The sequence below is a fragment of the Talpa occidentalis genome, unplaced genomic scaffold (genome assembly GCF_014898055.3).
Source record: "Talpa occidentalis isolate TD23 unplaced genomic scaffold, MPIMG_talOcc4v2.1 talOcc4.17, whole genome shotgun sequence".
Classification (NCBI taxonomy): Eukaryota; Metazoa; Chordata; class Mammalia; order Eulipotyphla; family Talpidae; genus Talpa; species Talpa occidentalis.
Window position 1 is genome coordinate 51319159 of NW_023601754.1, and position 18422 is coordinate 51337580.

The 18422-nt window shown below is 68.8% G+C and overlaps 5 protein-coding genes across 7 annotated transcripts; 3 read left to right on the forward strand and 2 right to left on the reverse strand.

Moving 5' to 3' along the window:
- The first annotated feature begins 463 nt into the window (after nt 1-463).
- Nucleotides 464-1672, forward strand: SCGB1C1 (secretoglobin family 1C member 1). Its single transcript, XM_037518236.1, has 3 exons — nt 464-518; nt 1027-1226; nt 1640-1672. The coding sequence occupies exons 1-3, from the start codon at nt 464-466 to the stop codon at nt 1670-1672; spliced, it is 288 nt and encodes a 95-aa protein (XP_037374133.1).
- An 854-nt stretch (nt 1673-2526) lies between these two features.
- ODF3 (outer dense fiber of sperm tails 3) lies at nt 2527-5339 on the forward strand. Its single transcript, XM_037517306.2, is given in 8 exon segments — nt 2527-2636; nt 2973-3083; nt 3245-3445; nt 3747-3848; nt 4014-4135; nt 4700-4790; nt 4793-4839; nt 5061-5339. Coding segments are annotated over 7 exon segments (762 nt in total). The 5' UTR covers nt 2527-2636; nt 2973-2974; the 3' UTR covers nt 5151-5339.
- Nucleotides 5340-5924: 585 nt separating this feature from the next.
- On the reverse strand, nt 5925-8811 carry BET1L (Bet1 golgi vesicular membrane trafficking protein like). Its single transcript, XM_037517307.2, has 4 exons — nt 8756-8811; nt 7923-8014; nt 7656-7712; nt 5925-7571 (listed from the first exon to the last, which is right to left on the reverse strand). The coding sequence occupies exons 1-4, from the start codon at nt 8772-8774 to the stop codon at nt 7404-7406; spliced, it is 336 nt and encodes a 111-aa protein (XP_037373204.1). The 5' UTR covers nt 8775-8811; the 3' UTR covers nt 5925-7403.
- Nucleotides 8812-9067: 256 nt separating this feature from the next.
- RIC8A (RIC8 guanine nucleotide exchange factor A) lies at nt 9068-13772 on the forward strand. Its single transcript, XM_037517308.2, has 10 exons — nt 9068-9157; nt 9285-9332; nt 9432-10022; nt 10332-10423; nt 10859-11009; nt 11745-11840; nt 11918-12062; nt 12134-12278; nt 12634-12753; nt 13023-13772. The coding sequence occupies exons 1-10, from the start codon at nt 9074-9076 to the stop codon at nt 13138-13140; spliced, it is 1590 nt and encodes a 529-aa protein (XP_037373205.1). The 5' UTR covers nt 9068-9073; the 3' UTR covers nt 13141-13772.
- On the reverse strand, nt 12052-17679 carry SIRT3 (sirtuin 3). Of its 3 annotated transcripts, none has more exons than XM_037517311.2 (6): nt 17547-17662; nt 17240-17375; nt 16089-16189; nt 15785-15946; nt 15482-15691; nt 12053-14435 (listed from the first exon to the last, which is right to left on the reverse strand). In XM_037517311.2, the coding sequence occupies exons 4-6, from the start codon at nt 15935-15937 to the stop codon at nt 14415-14417; spliced, it is 384 nt and encodes a 127-aa protein (XP_037373208.1). In that variant the 5' UTR covers nt 15938-15946; nt 16089-16189; nt 17240-17375; nt 17547-17662; the 3' UTR covers nt 12053-14414. The 3 variants fall into 3 exon arrangements, with proteins under 3 accessions (XP_037373206.1, XP_037373208.1, XP_037373207.1); XM_037517310.2 differs by having other exon boundaries at nt 12057-14435; nt 17240-17472; nt 17547-17679; XM_037517309.2 differs by lacking the exons at nt 16089-16189; nt 17547-17662 and having other exon boundaries at nt 12052-14435; nt 17240-17274.
- Nucleotides 17680-18422: the final 743 nt, after the last annotated feature.

An 18422-nucleotide genomic window follows, 5' to 3' on the forward strand; every position in this document is an offset into this window, starting at 1 on the left:
GCTGCCCATCGCAGGCCTAGCCCATCTCCCACCACCCAGATCCGCAGACCCCAGGAAGCCCCTGCCTGCTGCCCTGCTCCTGCCCCAGCAGTAGCTGCTGGGACCAGCCCCAGTGCTCAGAGCCCAGGGCAGACCCACGGGCACTGGGGGGTGGGGGTGAGCCTGCCCAGCAGCCACAGCCCAGCAGCTTGGCCGGGGCCTTGGAGCTCATCCCCGGTCCAGCCATCCATGCCCCAGGTGTGTCCACCCTACGCTGCCTGCCAGCTGGCCCTCCCACAGCACCCAAGCCTGCGTCCAGTTGGCACCCACCTGGCAGGCCAGGGGTGAGGACACACCCTCAGCTGCTCCACCTGCGCGCTCACCTGCCAGGTCCTGATGGGCAGGTCAGACCTGCCCTGGGGCCAGGTGAGGCCCCAGGGGTATAAAGCAGGCTGAGGCGGCTCCGAGTCCCATTGCTGCGGCCATGAAGGGGACCAGCACCCTCCTCCTGGCGACGCTCGCCCTACTCTGCGCCTGCGGTGAGTCTGAGCACCGACGGGTTTCCAGCACTCTCAGGGCGGGGTGGGGGGGGCAAGGCCCCGAGCCCCTGGCAGTGAGCAGAGCCTGCTCCATCTGCCACCCCTAAGGCCCTGCTGACCCCAGCCCCAGGCGGCCACCCTGGCCAGCAGCCAAGACCAGCAGAGCCCAGCCCCAGCCCAGCCCCAGCCCAGGCAGCCGGGCCCACCCTTGATGCCCAGGTCAGCCCGGCTGCACGGCAGCCGGAAGCCCCCACCACGCCAGGGGCTTGCCATCCCCAGCCCCCCGCGATCTCGGGGAGCCAGAGTGGACAGAGACAGACGAGGGTGGGGTGACGGGAGGGCCGGGGCAGGCAGCTGCAGGGTGCTCTGGAGGAAGACCTGGGCAGGGTGGAGGGTGGCAAAAGGGCCACCAGGCAGGCTGGGCAGTCTGGAGGCCAGTGGCTGGGGCTGGGGGGGCCTAGGGCCGGCTGGGACGGGCCCGCCCTGGGTCATCTTGTCCACCGTGCAGGGCTGGCCACAGGACAGGACACCAATGACTTTTTCATGGACTTCCTGCAAACGCTGCTGGTGGGGACCTCAGAGGAGCTCTACGAGGGGCCCCTGGGCAAGTTTGACATCAACGACGAAGCCAGGGCTGCGCTGACCGAGCTCAAGTCCTGCATCGACGGCCTGCAGCCCATGCACAAGGCAGAGCTGGTCAAGCTGCTGGTAGGGCGGCTGGGGGGCCCTGCTCCCTTCAAGACCTCGGCCCTAGCAGGACATAAGCCCTACTGCCCAGGCCTCTACCGAACAACCAGGGCAGCACCCCCCAGTTACCCCGCAGCCGCCCAGTCACCCAGAGTCACCCGCAGCAGCCTACAGCCACCCAGTGGCCCACAGCGGCCCCAGTCAGCCTACAGCCACCCCAGTCACCCACAGCTACCCAGTCCCCCACAGTGACCCAGTCACCCGCAGCCGCCCCACAGCTGCCCACAGTCACCCGCAGCCACCCGTCGCCCAGCCTGCCAAGCCAGCAAAGGCAGCCTGGCAGGGTCCCGGGCAGCTGTCTGCCTGCAGCTGGGCCTTCTTGCTGCCCCGGGCACGGCGCCCCAGCTGCTGGCCCACACACGTCCACTTTCCAGGTGCAAGTGCTGGGCACCCTGGATAGCTCCTAGCGCCCTGGGCGCCGCCGCCAGCCAGCACAGCACAGCCAGGACGGCCGACCGCCGCGGTTGCTCCCCAGACTGTTGGATCAATAAAGCCTCCTGCAGCTCAGGCTCAGCTCCTGTCTCCCGCACGCGCCCCCACCCCGCAGGGGCCCCGCAGAGCCCCTCCCCACGGCTGGCGCGGCGATGTGGCAGGGCAGGGCCCAGGGTGGCCAGAGGCCAGGTCCGCGGGGTGGCACGAGGGTGGCCGGCTCAGGGACGGTGGGACGGACAGGAGGGACGGCTGCCATGGCACTGAGGGTGCTCAGGTAGGGGAGCCTGCTCACCTGCAGGTCAAGGCCAGGAGAAGGGCAGCGCTGGGCGCCCGGGCCTGGGGGTGGGGGCTGCGGGGAGAGCAGCCTGAGAAAGGCCGGGCTGGCAGCTCCCCATGTCCCGCCAGACCTCCGCCTGAACCCAGAACCCAGCCAGCCAAGCCGGCCTGCACCTCAGTTTCCCCAGCGCGCCGGTCTCCACTGGGCAGGGCTGAGGTCAGCTCCGCCCACCCCACTCTCGCATGGCACCCCCCAGAGCAGCCCCTCAGCCTCCCACCCCGCTCCTCTGCCACCCTGTGGGAAGCCAAGCAGGTGCATCTCAGGTGGGAAGCCAAGCAGGTGCGGGGGTGGGGCCCAGGCAGAGCCCATTGTCCGTCTCACAGATCTAGAAGCCTCCTCCACACCTGGCATTCTAGAGCTGGGGCGCCCCTCCCAATTCCAGAATCCCCCAGGGAAAAGGACAGGGAGCGAGGGAGGAAGAGAGAGGGAGGAAGGGGGGGGAGAGAGAGAGAGGGGGGTAGAGAGAGAGAGAGGGAGGGAGGGAGGCAGGAGGGGAGGCCCTCTCCTCTCCCCTGTTCCAGACCCCCTAGCACCAAGGCCGGGGGCGCCTCTGAGGAGCTTGGTCCGCAGGGTGCTCTGGGGGCTGCAGCTGGACCCGAGAGGTGAGGCCCCTCCACGCAGCCCCTCCCTGCACCCCCAGCACAGCCTCAGCCAAGGAAGGGCCCCACCGGCCACTGCCCCCATCCTCTGAGCCCCTAGAGCCGAAGGCGTGGTCAGCGAGGGCGGAAGGGACAGATGTGCCAGGCGGGCCTCACGCCACCAGGGCAGGGGCCAGGGCAGAGCGGAGCCAGGCAGGAGCCCTCTGCCCCTAGACCCCCAGCGCCAGACCCCACTGTGGAGGGTGTGGCTGCAGTGCTGCCTGCCGGGGGCAAAGGCAAGGATGGGCTGGGGGGCTGGGCCCCGGCACCCGGTCACCTGCCCACCTGTGCACGTACCAGCCATGGCGGAGGATGTGTGGGTGGGCACCTGGAGGCCGCACCGCCCCAGGGGGCCCATCATGGCCCTCTACAGCAGCCCGGGGCCCAAGTACCTGATCCCGCCCTCCACGGGTAAGTGCCCGAGGCCGGGCGGGGCTCTGGGGCCTGGGCTGGCCTGTTGAACTTGGGGTGGGCGGGAGGGTGTGGAGACCCTGAGGGGCCCCAACTCCCAGCCGCGGGCCCTGGGCGGTGGGATGGGGTGCTCCAGGCCGCTCAGAGGCCCTGCCCCACAGGTTTTGTGAAGCACACGCCCACCAAGTGGCGGGCGCCAGCCTACAGCTTCCGGGGGGCCCCCATGCTGCTGGCAGAGAACTGCTCCCCGGGGCCCCGCTACAGCGTGAACCCCAAGATCCTGAGGACTGGCAATGACCTCGGCCCCGCCTACTCCATCCTGGGGCGCTACCACACCAAGACCCTGCTGACCCCTGGCCCCGGTGAGCAACTGGTGGGCCTCCGCGCTGCCCAGCCCCGCCGGCGCCACCGCACACCCCCCGGGGGTCCGGGCCCCCTCCCCCACGCAGGGGTCCCCAGTCGTCCCAGCTCAGCCTTGAGACCCTCGGCCTGGGTCAGCCCCGGGTCCATCCCCGCCAGCGGCCTGGGGCCAGGCCATGTCAGGCCCTTCCTTCCGTCTGGAGAGTAGCTGCGGCCCCACCCCCGTGTTTCCACACGGGTGTCCTCGGACCAGTCTCGGCCGCCATTCCTGGGGGCCTGAGGCGCCCCGCTCTCTCATCCCAGGGGACTACTTTCCGGAGAGATCGGCCAAGCACGTGCTCGACGCAGCGCCCAGCCACTCCATTTCCGCCCGGACCAAGACCTTCCGTGTGGACAGCACCCCAGGTCCACAGCGACGCTGGCGGGCCCCCCGCCAATGGTTGGGGTCCCAGCTGGGGCGGGAGAGGTGGGCAGCGAGACGCCTGGCCTCCCAGACGGGAAGGCCCCGAGGGAGGAGCGGGGGAGGGGGGGTGCCGCCCAGCATGAGACTCAGTGCCCACGCGCCCACAGGCCCCGCCGCCTACATGCTGCCCGTGGTGATGGGGCCCCGCGCGGTGGGGAAGGCCTCCCAGCCCTCCTTCTCCATCAAGGGCCGCAGCAAGCTGGGCAGCTTCAGCGATGACCTGCACAAGGCAAGGGCCACTGAGCCAGAGACGGCACCCCAGCCTGGGACCGCCAGCTTTACCCCCCTCCCCAGAGGCCACTCCTCACCGTGGGGCAGCCTTCGGGCGCCCAGCCCCCACCGGGCTACTGTCCTGTGGGGGGCAGGCAGTGGACAGGACAAGGAGGCCCCGGCCTGGGCGGGTGAGGGCCCGGGCGGGGCCGGGAGCCGGAGCAGAGCAGGGCAGGTGTGGGCGGGAGAAGACAGCGCAGCCACGACGGGAGACACGACGGGAGACGCGGGCTCTGCTGGGAACTGCCCTGTGAAGGTCCAGAGGCAGCCGTGTGCCCAGGGCCCGGAGAGTGGGGAGGCTGGCAAGCCAGGGCCACAGCCCCCCTCCTTGCCAGAGCAGCCAGCCCACAGGCCGGACACCCACCGGGCTGACCTCCCTACCTCTGGAGGAGTGAGCAGGGCCATGGAAGAGCAAGGGCGGAGTGGCCCCCAGCCCCGTGCAGCCCCCAGGCCCTGGTGCAGGACCAGGCCCAGGCCCGCCTCGGACCCAGCAGGCCCCATCTGAGCCCCTCTCATGCCGCAGACGCCGGGCCCCGCGGCCTACCGCCAGACCGACGTGCAGGTGACCAAGCACAAGGCGCCACAGTACACCATGGCCGCCCGGGTGGAGCCCCCGGAGACAAGACCCTCAAGCCAGGGCCGGGCGCCCACAGCCCCGAGAAGGTCTGGAGGATCATGGGGCGGGGGGGAAGCAGCAGAGGACGGGTCGGCCCAGGGGGGGCACAGCCGGGAGCGCAACCCCAGGGCTGGGGAGGTCTGGGAGGGGACGGCAGAGGGGGCACAGCCTGGCGGGGTGGGAAGGGTCTGAGCCCAGAGGCCGCACTGGCCAGATGCCTGACCTAACCGGGAGCAGCAGGCGGCTCCTCAGAGCCTCTCCTTCCCAGGTAACTGTCACCAAGCCCTGGGCCCCCGTCGTCACCTTCGGCATCAAGCACTCCGACTACATGGCACCCCTGGTTGTGGATGTGGAGTAGGTCCCGCTGGTCCTCCGCACGTCCCCGGGGCCTTCCCGGCCAGCAGGAGGCCCCGCTGGCCTGGCTGCAGGGCAGGGCACCTGCTGGGACACCGGGAGCAATTATTTTTTTCTACAAGGTTTTCCCACTTGCTAAGCTTCTTCCCTTCTGTGCCGACAGTCAATAAACCATGGACTCCATTGGTCTGGGGTGGGGGCCGAGCTTTTCCAGAAAGGGCGGCTGTGGGATTCCTGCTCCCCTGCCGGGCCCTGCCCTCTGCGTCCTGCGGACTCCAGGTCACTCCTGCCCCAGCGCTCCCTGGGGCCTGTGACCACACCAGGGCCACAACACAGCAAGCGGACGTGCCCCTCACCCCTATGTGAGGGCCCCACAGGAGGCGGGCGCGGCTGCCCACCAGGCCCACGGCCTGAGTGCACCCACAGGTCATCACAGCTGCCGTGAGGGTACTGGTCACATGTCAGGGGAAGCCCGGCAAACACCAGACACCATGGGCACCTGCACTGGCCTCAAGACGGGGTTACCCAAAAGCTGCGCTGGGCTCCACAGCAGGCCGAGCAGGGACTGAGCCTCAGCTCAGCCTTGGTGAGCGCTGGCCACAGGCAGGGCAGGCCAGGCCAGCAGCCACGGGGGTGGGTTATCAACACCCATTACCCACTGAGCCCCGAGACCACGTCACTCTCATGTCCGTCTGCATCCCAGACACGCGGCACGGGCAGGCAGGGGGCAGGCTGTGACCATGGCCGCCCGCACCCCGGCCGGCGGGGCCCCAGGGCCTAGGCCACCTCAGACAGGCTCTCCCGGCCCCAAGGGAACCAACACACCGCAGACCGTGTTTCTTTCATCCTTTCATCATGAGATTGTTTATTCCAAAGGCTTAAGTGTCTCACCCTCGGCCCTGGGGGTGATGCCTGGCAATCAGTCCCACTAGGCACGGGGCAGGCCCGGGGGCATCAAAGCATGCAAGGCAAGCTGGGTGCGGGCCCCACAGCACTGCTCAGCATGGAGGCGCAGGTGTTCTGCCCGTGCCTGAGGATGGGCTGAAGCCGGGTGGGCTGCATGAGCGGTGGAGGCGGGAGCAGAGGACACTCGGGTTGTGGCAACCCAAGCATTGCAGGGTGTGGGTGGCAAGCTGGGTTTCTGGGAAATGCTGGCCAACAGGCCTCAGCGGGCGAAGGAGCACGGGAAATGGGGTGGCTGCGCCCCCGCAGGGGCCGGGCCCACGGAGGTCCCCATGCGAAGTACTTCGCGCTGGAGCCTGTGTGTGAGCCCAGGGGAGAGGTGGGAGAAGGCACCGCCCATGGGGTGCGGGTGGTTGGCCCTCAGTGAGGAAGGGGCGTGCACGGAGGCAGATGACAGTCGCAAAAGCAGAGTTGAGGCCTCACTTCCACGGGAGTTTCAGGCAATGGGAGCGGACCACGGAGGGAGCCTCTGGTGGGCCCAGATGAGCTACCCGGCCCACGGTGCATGGGAGCAGCTGGGCGGGCCAAGGGCCAGGGAGGGGTGAGTGGGGACAGGCTCAGGACCCCCATGGGGTGGCTTGCTGTGGGAGGAGGGGCGAGGCCTGGTGGGGGTAAAGGCCCTTGCAGGAAAGCCCCACCTGCACGACAGCCCCCACCCCACTGACCGTGAAGTGGGTGGGCTTGTCCCTGCTGATCTGGCCCCCATCCGCCCTCCCCGGGGCATAGCTGCTTCCTGGGAAAACCCAAGTCTGTTCCTGGGTACGAGGCCACACGACCCAGAGGACAGGGCGAGGCCGCAGGCCACTCACCACATCCCTCGTCTCAGCCACAGGACAGAGGACACAGATCTCGGGGCCTTCAGGGGGCACCCAAGGGCTCTGGGTCAAAGGAATCGGCACTGCTTTGAACTTCAGAGCCACATCTGCATCCTGTGTCCACACCAGTCACCTCGGATACCGAAAGTGGCCTTTCCTAGACAAGGATGGCAGAGCCGCAAGGACCAGGAGAAGGACTGGCGGTCACACGCAGGCGGCCACGTCCAGGGCCCCCAGCTGCTCCACTCAGATCTGGCCCCGCTGATGCCTCTGCACCCAGCATGGCAGAAGGGGGCGGACCTGGCTTCCGGCCCAGCCAGCATGAGTGCACTGGGTCAGAGGCAGCCGAGGGCTCCCAGCCACGCAGGAAGAAGGCTCCTGAGCCACGACTGGTGTTTCAAAGGAGTATTTCGTAGCAGGTCCTTGGAACCCAACACACCAGGGAGGGGAGGGGCCCTCCGGAGCCCAGTCCCTGTGGCTCACGTCCGTGTCCTGGACACGAGATAGGAGAGGATGAAGAAGGCCACGATCAGGCCCACGGCCATACCACAAAGGAGTCTTCGGTTGTCACGTCCAGACCGTGCCATTGAAGAAAAGCGCTTTACGCTCCCGGTGAGCAGGCCCGTCACACTCGAGAAGTCCGAGTCCTGAGGGGACCAGCGGGGTCACATGGGGGCAGTCCCTCCAGGGTCCACGCGCTGACAGGGGGCGGGGGCAGAGCTGGCCCTTACCATGCCGTCCAGGTACCGGTTCTGGTCCTCTGCGTCTCTGTCGATGTCCAGGGCCAGCTGGTAGGGACAGAGAACTTGGGGTCAGGAACCCTGGGCAGCACAGCACCCCCACCTGGCGGCATCAGGGGCCCAGCCACCACCTGGCTCCATGCAGGCGAGCACGGCCGTGGGGACAGGGATAAGAACCACGCAGAGCCCTCCAGGCCTCTCCCCTCCCTCTGACCCCCACGCTGGGGAGCAAAGAAGCGGTGAGTGGACCCCACTGACCGACTTGAGCCTGGTGACCTTGGAGGCCAGGCTGTCGGCCATGCGCTTGTTCTCCCGGTCGAGGATCTCCTCAACAGCGCCAGGGCTCTGAGCTGCAAGAGGAGAGAAAGGCTGGGGGTGGAGCGGGGTACATCCCCAGGGACCACACACCAGGAGCCCCCCCTTTCTGGCTTCGGGATTGTCAGTCCAGCCCCACCTGGCCAAGGTGGCCCTCTAGGGGCCGGGCCCACGGAGGTCCCAGTGCGAAGTACTTCGCGCAGGAGCCTGTGTGTGAGCCCAGGCCCGCGTGCCGCCGGCAGGGGCAAAGCACCCCCGAGGGGTTCAGTTCAGCCTCCACCTGCTGACACCCCGGACAAAGCACACGCCTGCGCCGCGGAAGCCCAGCCTGGCCGGAGGGCAGCAAGCCTCCCACGGGGGTGGACAAACCCTGGAGGGCCGGGGCGGGAGAACTGGGCCCTGCAGGGCGACGGCCCCAGAAGGCGGGCGGAGGAGGCCCGCGGACAAGCCCCCAGACTGTTCCCGCCCCACAAAGCGCCTCCAGCGGCGCCCGCGCCGGCGAGCGCGGAGGCCCGGCCCGTGACTGGACACGCCCGGCGAGCTGGGGCTGAAGTCCTGAGCGGCCCCCCGGCGTCCCCGCTCACGCCTCAGGGCGCACAGCGGCCCAGGGCGCCGGGCACGGGCGTCCCGGGGGGCGGACCGCGGCGGGGCGCGTCCGGCGCGGCCACCCCTGCCGGCGCGGGCCGCGAGGCTCCAGCGACCGCACCGGCCCAGCCCGGCCGCCGCCGCCGCCCTCCCGGGGAGCGCCCCGCTCCGGGCGCGCGGCCCGCGCTCACCCCGCGCCCAGTCGGCCATCGCGGCCCGGCCCTGCCCGTCTCCGGCCGCCGCGGCGCCTCAGACGTGGCGCGTCGCGCAGGACTTCCGGCGCCCGGGCCCGCCCCTTCCGGCCGCGCAGGCGCGTCAGCCCAGGGAGGCCGCGCAGGCGCGTCACCGAGGAAGGCCGCGCCCCGCGGCCGGCGCCCCAGGCGGGGCGGGGCGGGGCGGGGCGAGCGGGGCGGGGCGAGCGGGGCGGGGCGGGGCGGGCGCGCGGCGGGGCCCGGAACCGGGAGCCGCGCGAGGACCCGCCCTTTCTCCGGCGCCGTCCCGGGGGCGCCATGGAGCCCCGGGCGGTGGCGGACGCCGTGGAGGCGGGCGAGCAGGACGCGGTCCTGGCGGCGCTGCGCGCGTACAACCGGGAGGTGAGGCCGCCGGGGGCGCCGGGGGGCGGGCGGGCGGGCGGGCGGGGGCGCCGCGGGCCGGGCCGGGCCGGGCCGGGCCGGGCCGGGCCGGGCCCGAGCGCCCGCTGAGCCGCCGGCCTCTCCGCAGAACTCGCAGAGCTTCACGTTCGACGCCGCCCAGCAGGAGGACAGGAAGGTGGGCGCCGGCGGGCGCGGGCGGGCGGGCGGGCGGGCGGGCGGGCGCGCGCGCGCGGCCCGGCCCGGCCCGGCGAGACACCCTGTCCCCTGCCCGCAGAGGCTGGCGGAGCTGCTGGCCTCGGTCCTGGAGCGGGGGCTGCCGCCCGCCTGCCGCGTCGCCTGGCTGCAGAGCGTGCGCATCCTGTCCCGGGACCGCGGCTGCCTGGCCCGCTTCGCCGGCCGCCGGAGCCTGCAGGCGCTGGCCCGCCACGCCGGCCTCTCCGCGCCCGAGGGCCCGGGCCTCGAGGCCCCCGACATGGACGTGGCGCTGGAGGCGCTCAAGTGCCTGTGCAACCTCGTGCTCAGCAGCCCCGCGGCGCAGGTGCTGGCGGCCGAGGCGCGCCTGGTGGTGCGGCTGGCCGAGCGCGTGGGCCGGAGCGGCCGGGGCGGGCTCCCGCACGACGTCCGCTTCTTCGACCTGCGCCTGCTCTTCTTGCTCACCGCGCTGCGCACCGACGTGCGGCAGCAGCTGTTCCGGGAGCTGCAGGGCGTGCCCCTGCTGACCGACGCGCTGGAGCTGACGCTGGGAGTGACCCCCAGAGAGAGCCCCCCCGAGCTCCTTCCCCCTCAGGAGACTGAGCGGGTCATGGAGATCCTCAAGGTGCTCTTCAACATCACCTTTGACTCTGTCAAGAGAGAGGTGGATGAGGTGAGCGCTCACCCGCCGGTGGTAGGTGGGGCTTAACGCAGCGCAGTTCCTGGCCCTGCACCCCCAGGGCTCCTCCGCTCTCCTGGGGAAGGGCCTGCGAGGGCTCCCCTGGTCCACGGCTCAGCGTGCGCGTGGAGGCCATGTGCCACACCCCACCGCGAGGTGGCCGCCAGCAGAGTGTTCCCTCACCCTGGGATCTCAAAGGTGGGAGGGATGGGAGGGCCAGGTGCGTCCGTGGGGCTGCCCAGCGGGCCTTGTTCCTCAATGGGCACCTGTGGGCCTCTCACCGGAGCCCTTCTCTCTGGTCAGGAAGACGCTGCCCTTTACCGGCACCTGGGGATCCTGCTGCGCCACTGCGTGATGGTGGCAGCCGCCGGGGACCGCACAGAGGAGCTCCGCGGGTGAGGGTGGGCTGGGGCCACCAGGGCTGTGGACCACGCTCCACCCACGGGAGTCCTTAGCACTTTCTGGGTGGGGCGGACATCAGTTTTCCAAGGAGCACTGAGTACTTCTAATATCTATCGGGACAGGAAGGCATCCCAAGGTGCTTGGGTAGTGGCAGTGGACAACACAGTATCCACTAATATGGACGTTCACCCCATTCTCAGCAACTCAAACCTGCTGAGCCCTGGTTCCCCAAGCTCACCTAAGGCACTGTGCACTGAGGGGGCACGTGGGGTGCCTGCAGAGCGGTCACCAGGGACCCACCCCCAGCATCAGCCCCGATCCCTGGTGTGCTGTCAGGCCCACGCGCTCACGTCCCGTACGGCGGACGGGGCCACCGGCTGCAGGTGCTGGCAGCTGGCACTGACCCAGCCCCTCTCATCTGCCCCCAGGCACACAGTGAACCTTCTGGGCAACTTGCCGCTCAACTGCCTGGACGTCCTCCTCACCCTGGAGCCACACGAAGGCTCCCTGCAGTTCTTGGGCGTGAACATGGATGTGATTCAGGTTCTCCTTGGCTTCTTGGAGAAGCGTCTGGACCAGGTCAGTGGGAGCCCGCACAGCAGGCTGTGGGCCCTGGGAAGCCTGTGGGCCCTGTCCACCAGTGGGGGGCGGTGGTCTCACCTTGGTGGATCCCAGCAGAAGAGGTCTGCAGGCAGCAGGGTGCTGTTCTCCGGGTGTCTGTGCCCTGCTCGGCCCCGAGAAGCTGCCACCCCTGCTTGTGACCCTAGATCCTCAGTGTCACTGCACAGGCAGTTTCGGGGACACGTGTCTGCATCTTTGGCTTCTCTGAGGGGACAAGACCACCAGAAGCCTCCTGCCAGAAGCTTCCGGTCCCCGGGCTGCTCCACGGGGCGTTGGCTGATGGGTGCTGGGCAGCCCCTCCAGGAGCTTCCTGTTTCCCCACAGTGGGTGGGGCTGGGCGGAACCCTTGGGACCTGGCATCAGGCCAGAGGGCACTGCTGCCTTCGCTGATGGCGTCGGGCCCCAGGGGTGCCAGGGAGGGTCAGGGCCCTGGCGCTGTGTCCCTGAGGCCATGTCAGGCTTGGCTCTGGCTGGTCGCCTCGGTGTAGAGGCGCGTTTGGAGTGGCTGTGTGGTTTCTCTGCGCCCAGCACGCAAGTAGCTGCCTGAGTCAGGGCCCACCCCATCCCTCTCGAGGCTCGCCTGGGCACCGGCTGAGCCAGCTGACTGCAGCAGGTCCTGAGCCCCTGCTGCCGGGCTCTGCTGGTTGTGTCGCCCGCCGGAGGCCAGCCCAGGTGACACAGGCTGCTCCGCAGACGCACAGGCTGAAGGAGAGTGTGGCCCCCGTGCTGAGCGTGTTAACAGAGTGCGCCCGCCTGCATCGCCCTGCCAGGAAGTTCCTGAAGGCACAGGTAGGGCGGAGGGCGGGGCTGGGCTGCATCCCAGACCCAGCCTCTCTGGGCTGGGCTGAGGGACTACCGTCTCCCAGGTGCTGCCCCCGCTGCGGGATGTGAGGACCCGGCCTGAGGTCGGGGAGCTGCTGCGCAACAAGCTCGTCCGCCTTATGACGCACCTGGACACCGACGTGAAGCGGGTGGCCGCTGAGTTCCTGTTTGTCCTGTGCTCCGAGAGCGGTGAGTAGGCACTTGCCCTGGGCTGGCCCTCAGCAGCCACAGCCACACACTGACCCCCACCTGCCCCTCAGTGCCGCGCTTCATCAAGTACACAGGCTACGGAAATGCTGCTGGTCTCCTGGCCGCCCGGGGCCTCATGGCAGGGGGCCGGCCTGAGGGCCAATACTCGGAGGACGAGGACACGGACACAGAGGAATACAAGGAGGCCAAGGCCAGGTGTGTGCCTCAGGCCCTTGCCGCATGCAGCTCTCCCTGCCGCACACCCATAGACCCGTGTGGGGTGGACAGCTGGCAGGCCGTTCCCACGCCAGGCTCCCATCCCCACGTCACACATCCAGGGGTCACGACATGTTGGAACAGAGGTGGGCAGCTGGGGCGGTGGGGCTCGCCCAGATGGCGGGAGCTATGGCTGCACCCAGAGGCAGGGCCCTCTTCCTGCGGCCAGGCGCCTCCGTTTTCCCCAAAAATGGCTTCTTGCCAGGTCAGCCCATGCAGGGGGCAGGGGTCACCCGTTCCAGGCAGCCCCTGTCCTAGAAAGTCCCTCACGTACCCACCCCTCCCTGGGAAACAGCATCAACCCAGTGACCGGGAGGGTGGAGGAGAAGCCACCCAACCCCATGGAGGGCATGACGGAGGAGCAGAAGGAGCATGAGGCCATGAAGCTGGTGAACATGTTTGACAAGCTGTCCAGGTAGGCCGCCCGCAGACCCTTGATAGGCTGTCCAGAAGGACTGCCCACAGACCCCCGCCTGCACAGAGCGACCAGAGCAGGGCAGGGCCTCGGGAAGCAATCAGGCGGCCCAAGGTCTGGAGCTGTGGGCAGTGGTTACGGTTGAGGCCTGGTCAAAGCGAGGTCCCACAAGGGGCCCGAGTTACGGCCGGGGCTGGTGGTGTGGGCTGTGTGGGCGGCAGCGGGCGGGAGCACCAGGACCCTCAGAGCCCGCCCTGCCTCTCCTGCAGACACAGAGTCATCCAGCCCATGGGGATGAGCCCCCGGGGTCAGCTCACATCCCTACAGGATGCCTTATGCGAGAGCGTGGAGGGGCAGTTCTCGGGCCCCGACTCAGACCCCGACTGAAGACGGCTGTTCCGCTGCACCCCCTCCAGAACTGGTGCTGCTTCCGGAGGTGTCCTTGGGTCTCTCGCCAGGGAGCCACGCCCCTCCCGCTTGGAGACCCCTTCCTCCCATGTTTTGTTAATGACCTGCCTCTGGTCCAGTACCTGATCTCTAGGCCTGCAAGGGCCTCGTCCTGCCAAAGCTCAGCCTTGGCGTCTGCAAGGGAAGCGGACCCTGCCCAGAGGGGCTGAGCAGGCTGGGGGCCTGCGGGGCTGCCTGTGATGTCAGAAACCCACCTCCACATTTGCTTTGCGGTCCGTTCCTACCAAGTGCAGGCTGGGGGCCCCTTCTGCACGCCCATCCTGGCTTAGCCGCTGGCCACTGCATCCCCAGCCCCAGGGTCCCGCCAGGTGGGACTGTTGAACCTCAGTCTCCATGCTGGCTTAGACCATCGGCGTGTAAATGGAAAAGTCCCTCGTGAGCCCATTCATCTCTGTCTTGTGTCACAGAAACGCCAGCCGGAATAAAGAGACTTGAGCAAGAGTGTGTGAGCCCAAGCGTGAGTCATCCGGGCGCGAGCAGAGTTAGGAGTTGACTCCATTCTGCTCCGCACCAGCACATCTCGCGTTATTCTTGATAAATGAGGCCACCAGGCACCTTCCAGGTCCTGCTCAGCTAAATTTGCTGAGCAAGCGCCAGCCAGGCAGGGCTAGAAGGTGCCGGCAGGGCGGCCAGGGTTGGGGGCCAGTTAGGGCGGCCTAGTGCAGAAGGGGGGTGGTCAGCGCCCAGCCGGGACATGGAGCCAGGGCCTCCGGTCACCCCAGCAGAGCCCACCGAGATCCCTTTGGTGGGGTCCCTGCACTCCCTTGAGAAAACAAGTGAAGGGGTCCCCACTTCTTACATAAAAGTTTATTTTGTGGTAAAAATGAGAGATAAGGTTTCTCTCAAGTTAATTTTTCTCTAAAAATAACCTTGCCGAGGAGGCCAACGTGGCACTGCTGAGACCCAGGGGCAGCCCTGGGGTGGGGGTGGCTGCCCAGCATCCATCTGCCCCAGCTCAAGGGGGTTGCTGTGGGTGAAGCATTGGCACTGAGCTTGCGGAGTAGCATGGGCAGTCCTGCTGACCAGCGAAACCCACCCAATGGCACGGGGCTTGTGCTGGGGCCGCCAGCTCTGCTCCGGGCACCTGTTTCCACTGGGCCAGAACCCTGCCGAACTGCGTCCTCCAGGAGAGGTCTCCTCAGTACAGGCTGCTCCCCCTGCAGCCACTGCCGGACCGGGCGGCCACCGCTCTCCTAGCCGTCCCGTCCGCCCAGCTGGAACACAGGAGAGAAGGAGCCGGTTACTCCAGGGCCGGCCTGGGCGCAAAGGTCCATAAAGCGGAAGCTTTCCTATGTGGCAGTGCTGCCACTGGGCCTGTGAGGGTGCAGGGCCGGGGGGGGGGGGTAGGTGTAGCCATGATGCCCACAAGCTCACAGGTAGCTCAAGCCAGGGCTGTGACTCATCCCCCAAAAGTCAGTCCTGAGAGCCACGCGTTTGACATTAGAAATGCTGGTGTCTGGTCCCAGAGGAGTCCCGCCCACAGCCCAGGGCCACGCAGCTCAGTCCCGCTGCTGCAGGGAGCAGCCGACCTGGCCCCAGGAGGTCCCCGCTGCCCAGGAGCACAACCCTGCAGGAGGCACCGCGCATGCACAGACTTCACTGCCCTCCACGTAGCGAGGAGAGTGGTTCCACTGACGCCGTGGCCCGAGAGCAATGAGGTGTGGGTTAGGGTGAACCCTCTTAGGGGGCTCCTTGGCTCAGCGGAGTGAGAGACCAGGCTGCAGTCAGCAGCTGGGAGGCTGTGGCCTGGGGTGAGGGCTGAGGCCAGCAGGGCGCCCCGCACAGACAGACGCCGCTTGGAGGTGGCTGCGTTTTAGGAGCTCGATGCCTGGATGGACGGGGCTATCCTCGGTCGCATGGCTGCCCAATTCTCAGGGAGACCGCCTGAGCAACCGCCCGTCACCAGGCTCAACACCTGGGGCGCGGCAGGCCCAGTGACCACGGGGGCCGCAGCCTCACACCAGTGTCCCGGGGCACCCCTTAGCACAGGGCCCCCCACCCCCACCCAGCTCAGATGCCCACACCAGGCCCTGCCCTCTGGTGCCTCCTGGCTGTGGGGAGCAGAAGGCCATGGCAGGGCCCAGGCAGGCCTCCATGTGGAGGTGCAAGAACCCCGACGCCGGACCAGCAGCACAGACGGCCCCAGTTGGCTGCAGAGGCGCATCCACCAACACCTGCGTCCTGTCGCTGCTTGGGCGCTCAGGGTCTGCACTGAGCTTGCCAGGCCGGAGCCCCAACAGCCGTGCTCAGCAGACTCTACCTTCCCCATCTCCCTCTGGATGAGGTCCTGCAGCTCTGCCGTCCATCCCAGAAGCTCCACCAGCATTTCCACGCCCTGAACCACGTCCCCCAGCTGCACCACGTCCTGGCTGCGAGGGCTCCAAGCCAAGGACCCCACCAAGTCCCGGTTGATGAGCAGTCGGGGCACTGAGCTCCGCACGGCTTCAGACAGGCTGGCAAAAGGCTCCACCTGAAAAACCACCGTGGTGAGGAGCTCGGGACACTGCACGCCACAGCCTCGGGGAACAGCAGCACCCCAGCCTGCACTGCCCCACAGATGTACCTCCAGGGAGGTCCCGAGGATGAGCAGCAGGTCTGCCATGGGGAAGTCCACCACGTGCAACAGGAACCTCTGGGGCAGCGGCTCCCCAAAGAACACAATGTCGGGCTTCACAATGCCGGTGCAGACCGGGCAGCGGGGGATCCTGTCCGCCATCACGTCCGCCTGGACGAGACACAAAGCAAGCAGATCTGACTTGCGTTAAAACCAAGACATTGTCGCTGCTGTCCCATGTTTCCAACATGACACTCATCAAATTCCTCTTTCCCAGGCCTCGCCCTCTGAGAAGGGCAGAGGGACAACTCACCCAGAAGCCCTCCCCTGGGGAGGGTCTTCGGCAGACGGTGCAGGTGGCAGAGGCGAAAGACCCGTGAGCTTCCACCAGCTTGGAGGCTGGGATGCCAGAGGCTGAAAGGCAAGGCCGGAGCCGTGCTGCGCCCCAGGGATGGGCTCCGGCCACACCCAGAGAGGGTGCCCCCATCAGGAAAAACATGGCAAGTAAAATCATTTAAAGGCCATCAAAGGGCCCCCCTGGGGGCCGGAGGCTAGTCTCAGGCTGTCAGTGCTGAGGCCTGAGTTCAATCCCCAGCCAGGGCGCAGCAGACCTCGCCTGTCTCCCCGCTGCTCCCCTCAGCGGTGTATTTCAGTGGATCCACCTGTTCTGCTCCCCACCCTGTCTATGGTGAGTCCTCTCACCCCGCACCTCTGGCCTGCACCCCAGTTCCTCTACACATAAAATATTTTAAAACAAAATTAAAAAGATGATCAAAATAGCACCAAAAAATTAGACATTAGTTTAGAAAACTATAGCCATTCATTATCTGGGAAAACATTTTCCATTCCACAGATAAGTAAAAACAAAAAAATAATATAAATGCGATAATTTCCCAAACAGGAGCTGGTTACAGGGCCTGTCTGGCAAGAGCCCGTGGGCTCCTGCCTGGCTGCGGGTGACAGTTGCCGAAGGAAGGCCTCCCAGGGCCAGGACCCCCAGACTCGATACCAGGGAGACCCCACAGGTGCCCCTGAAACTCGCGGAGGACATTTTTGCAGACAAAGGTGTTAGGAGTTGGGCGCACAGCAGTCACCAGGTTGGGGACAGATGAGCACTGGGTCCCCAGGCCACCTGGACCCTGCAGACAGGGGCAGGGGGGCGGGTGGTGGCGCGGAGGTGGGTCTGGGCGGGAGAAGGGTGGGGCGGGCAAGTGGGGAAGGTGGTGTGCAGGGCACTGGGGAAGCTGTGGGAAGGCAGGGGCGAGGCAGGGGAGGGCCGCAGTGTGGGCACCGGAGGGCAGGGGCGGCGAGGTGAGGTGAGGTGGGGCAGTGGGGGGCGGCGCAGGCGGTGAGGTCGGTCGGGGAGGCGGGGGTGGAGGGAGGGGGGCAGTGCAGCGAGTGTGGTGAGGGGTGGGGGGTGCGAGGGCGGGAGCGAGGAAGGGGCAGCGGGCGCTCCCGGCCCACCTCGCTCCAGCCCGTCGATGTTCTGCGTGTAGAGGCGCAGCAGCAGCCCCTTCTCGTGCAGCAGGCGGAGGAAGTAGTGCGCGGCGTTGGGCCGGTAGTGCCCGGGGTTCAGCTCCTTGGCCAGCGTGAAGAAGGGCTTGGGGTTGTGAAAGAAAAACGTGAGCTCGAAGATGGCCTCGGGGTACGGGAGGTCGTACTGCCGGAGGTTGCTGTAAAGGCCGCTCCCGGGGGACCTGCCGGAGGGGGCAGGAGGCTCAGGGCGGGGCAGAGGCGGGCGGGGGGCGCGGGGCGCGGGGCGGGCGGGCACCTGAAGTCCGGGATGCCGCTGGGCGTGCTGATGCCCGCGCCCACCATGGCCACGACCCTCCGGCAGGCGCCGGCGCGCACCCGCTCGGCCACGTCCCGCAGGCAAAGCTTCCGCGTCCCGCCGTCGCCCCCGCTTCCACAGACGGGCCTCCGGCCCCCGCGAGGCTGCGGGCGGAGGAGAGGGGCGTCGGCGCTGGGGGCCCCGCCCGCGCGGGCTGGCCCGGAGGCGGGTCCCGAGAGGCTCAGGCCCCGGCTGCTGCGGCCCCGGGGCCGGGGAGAGGGGCGGGGGGCGGGGGCGCCCCTCCAGACGCCGGGCGCGGCGACACCCCGATAGGCCGACGGCCGCTGTCTCCCCCGCAGGAGCGAACGAGACACGCCACGCGCCCCCGGGCCCCGCGGGCTGGGGCGGGCGGGCGTCGGCGCCGGGCGGGCGGGGGGCGGGGCGCGAGGCCCCGGGCCGGAGCCCTCCGCCCAGCCGCGGGCCCGAGGGCGCGGAGCGGGGAAACGGGGCGCCGCGGGGCGGTCGCGCGCCCCACCCGCGCGCGGGGGCGGCCCTGGCCCCCGCAGAGCCCCGCGCGCGCCCCGCGCGGCCGGAGCGCCTCGGCGGCGGGCAGGGGGCGCCCGCCCGCGCGGCCCTCACACAGCCGGGCCCGCGCCGCGCCCCGCCCCGGGCCACGACGGCGGCGCGGCCGGCCGCGGAGGAGGCGCCGGGTCGCCGGGCGCGCGGCCTGGGCCCCGGGGCCGCGGCTGCAGCGGGGCGGAAGCCCAGAGGGCGCCGGAAGGCGGGGGCGGGCTCCAGGCCCCGCCAGGGCGCCAGACGCCCGCGGCCCCGCCGCCCCGCGCCGCCCCGCGCCGCCGCCCGGACCCACCGAGCCAG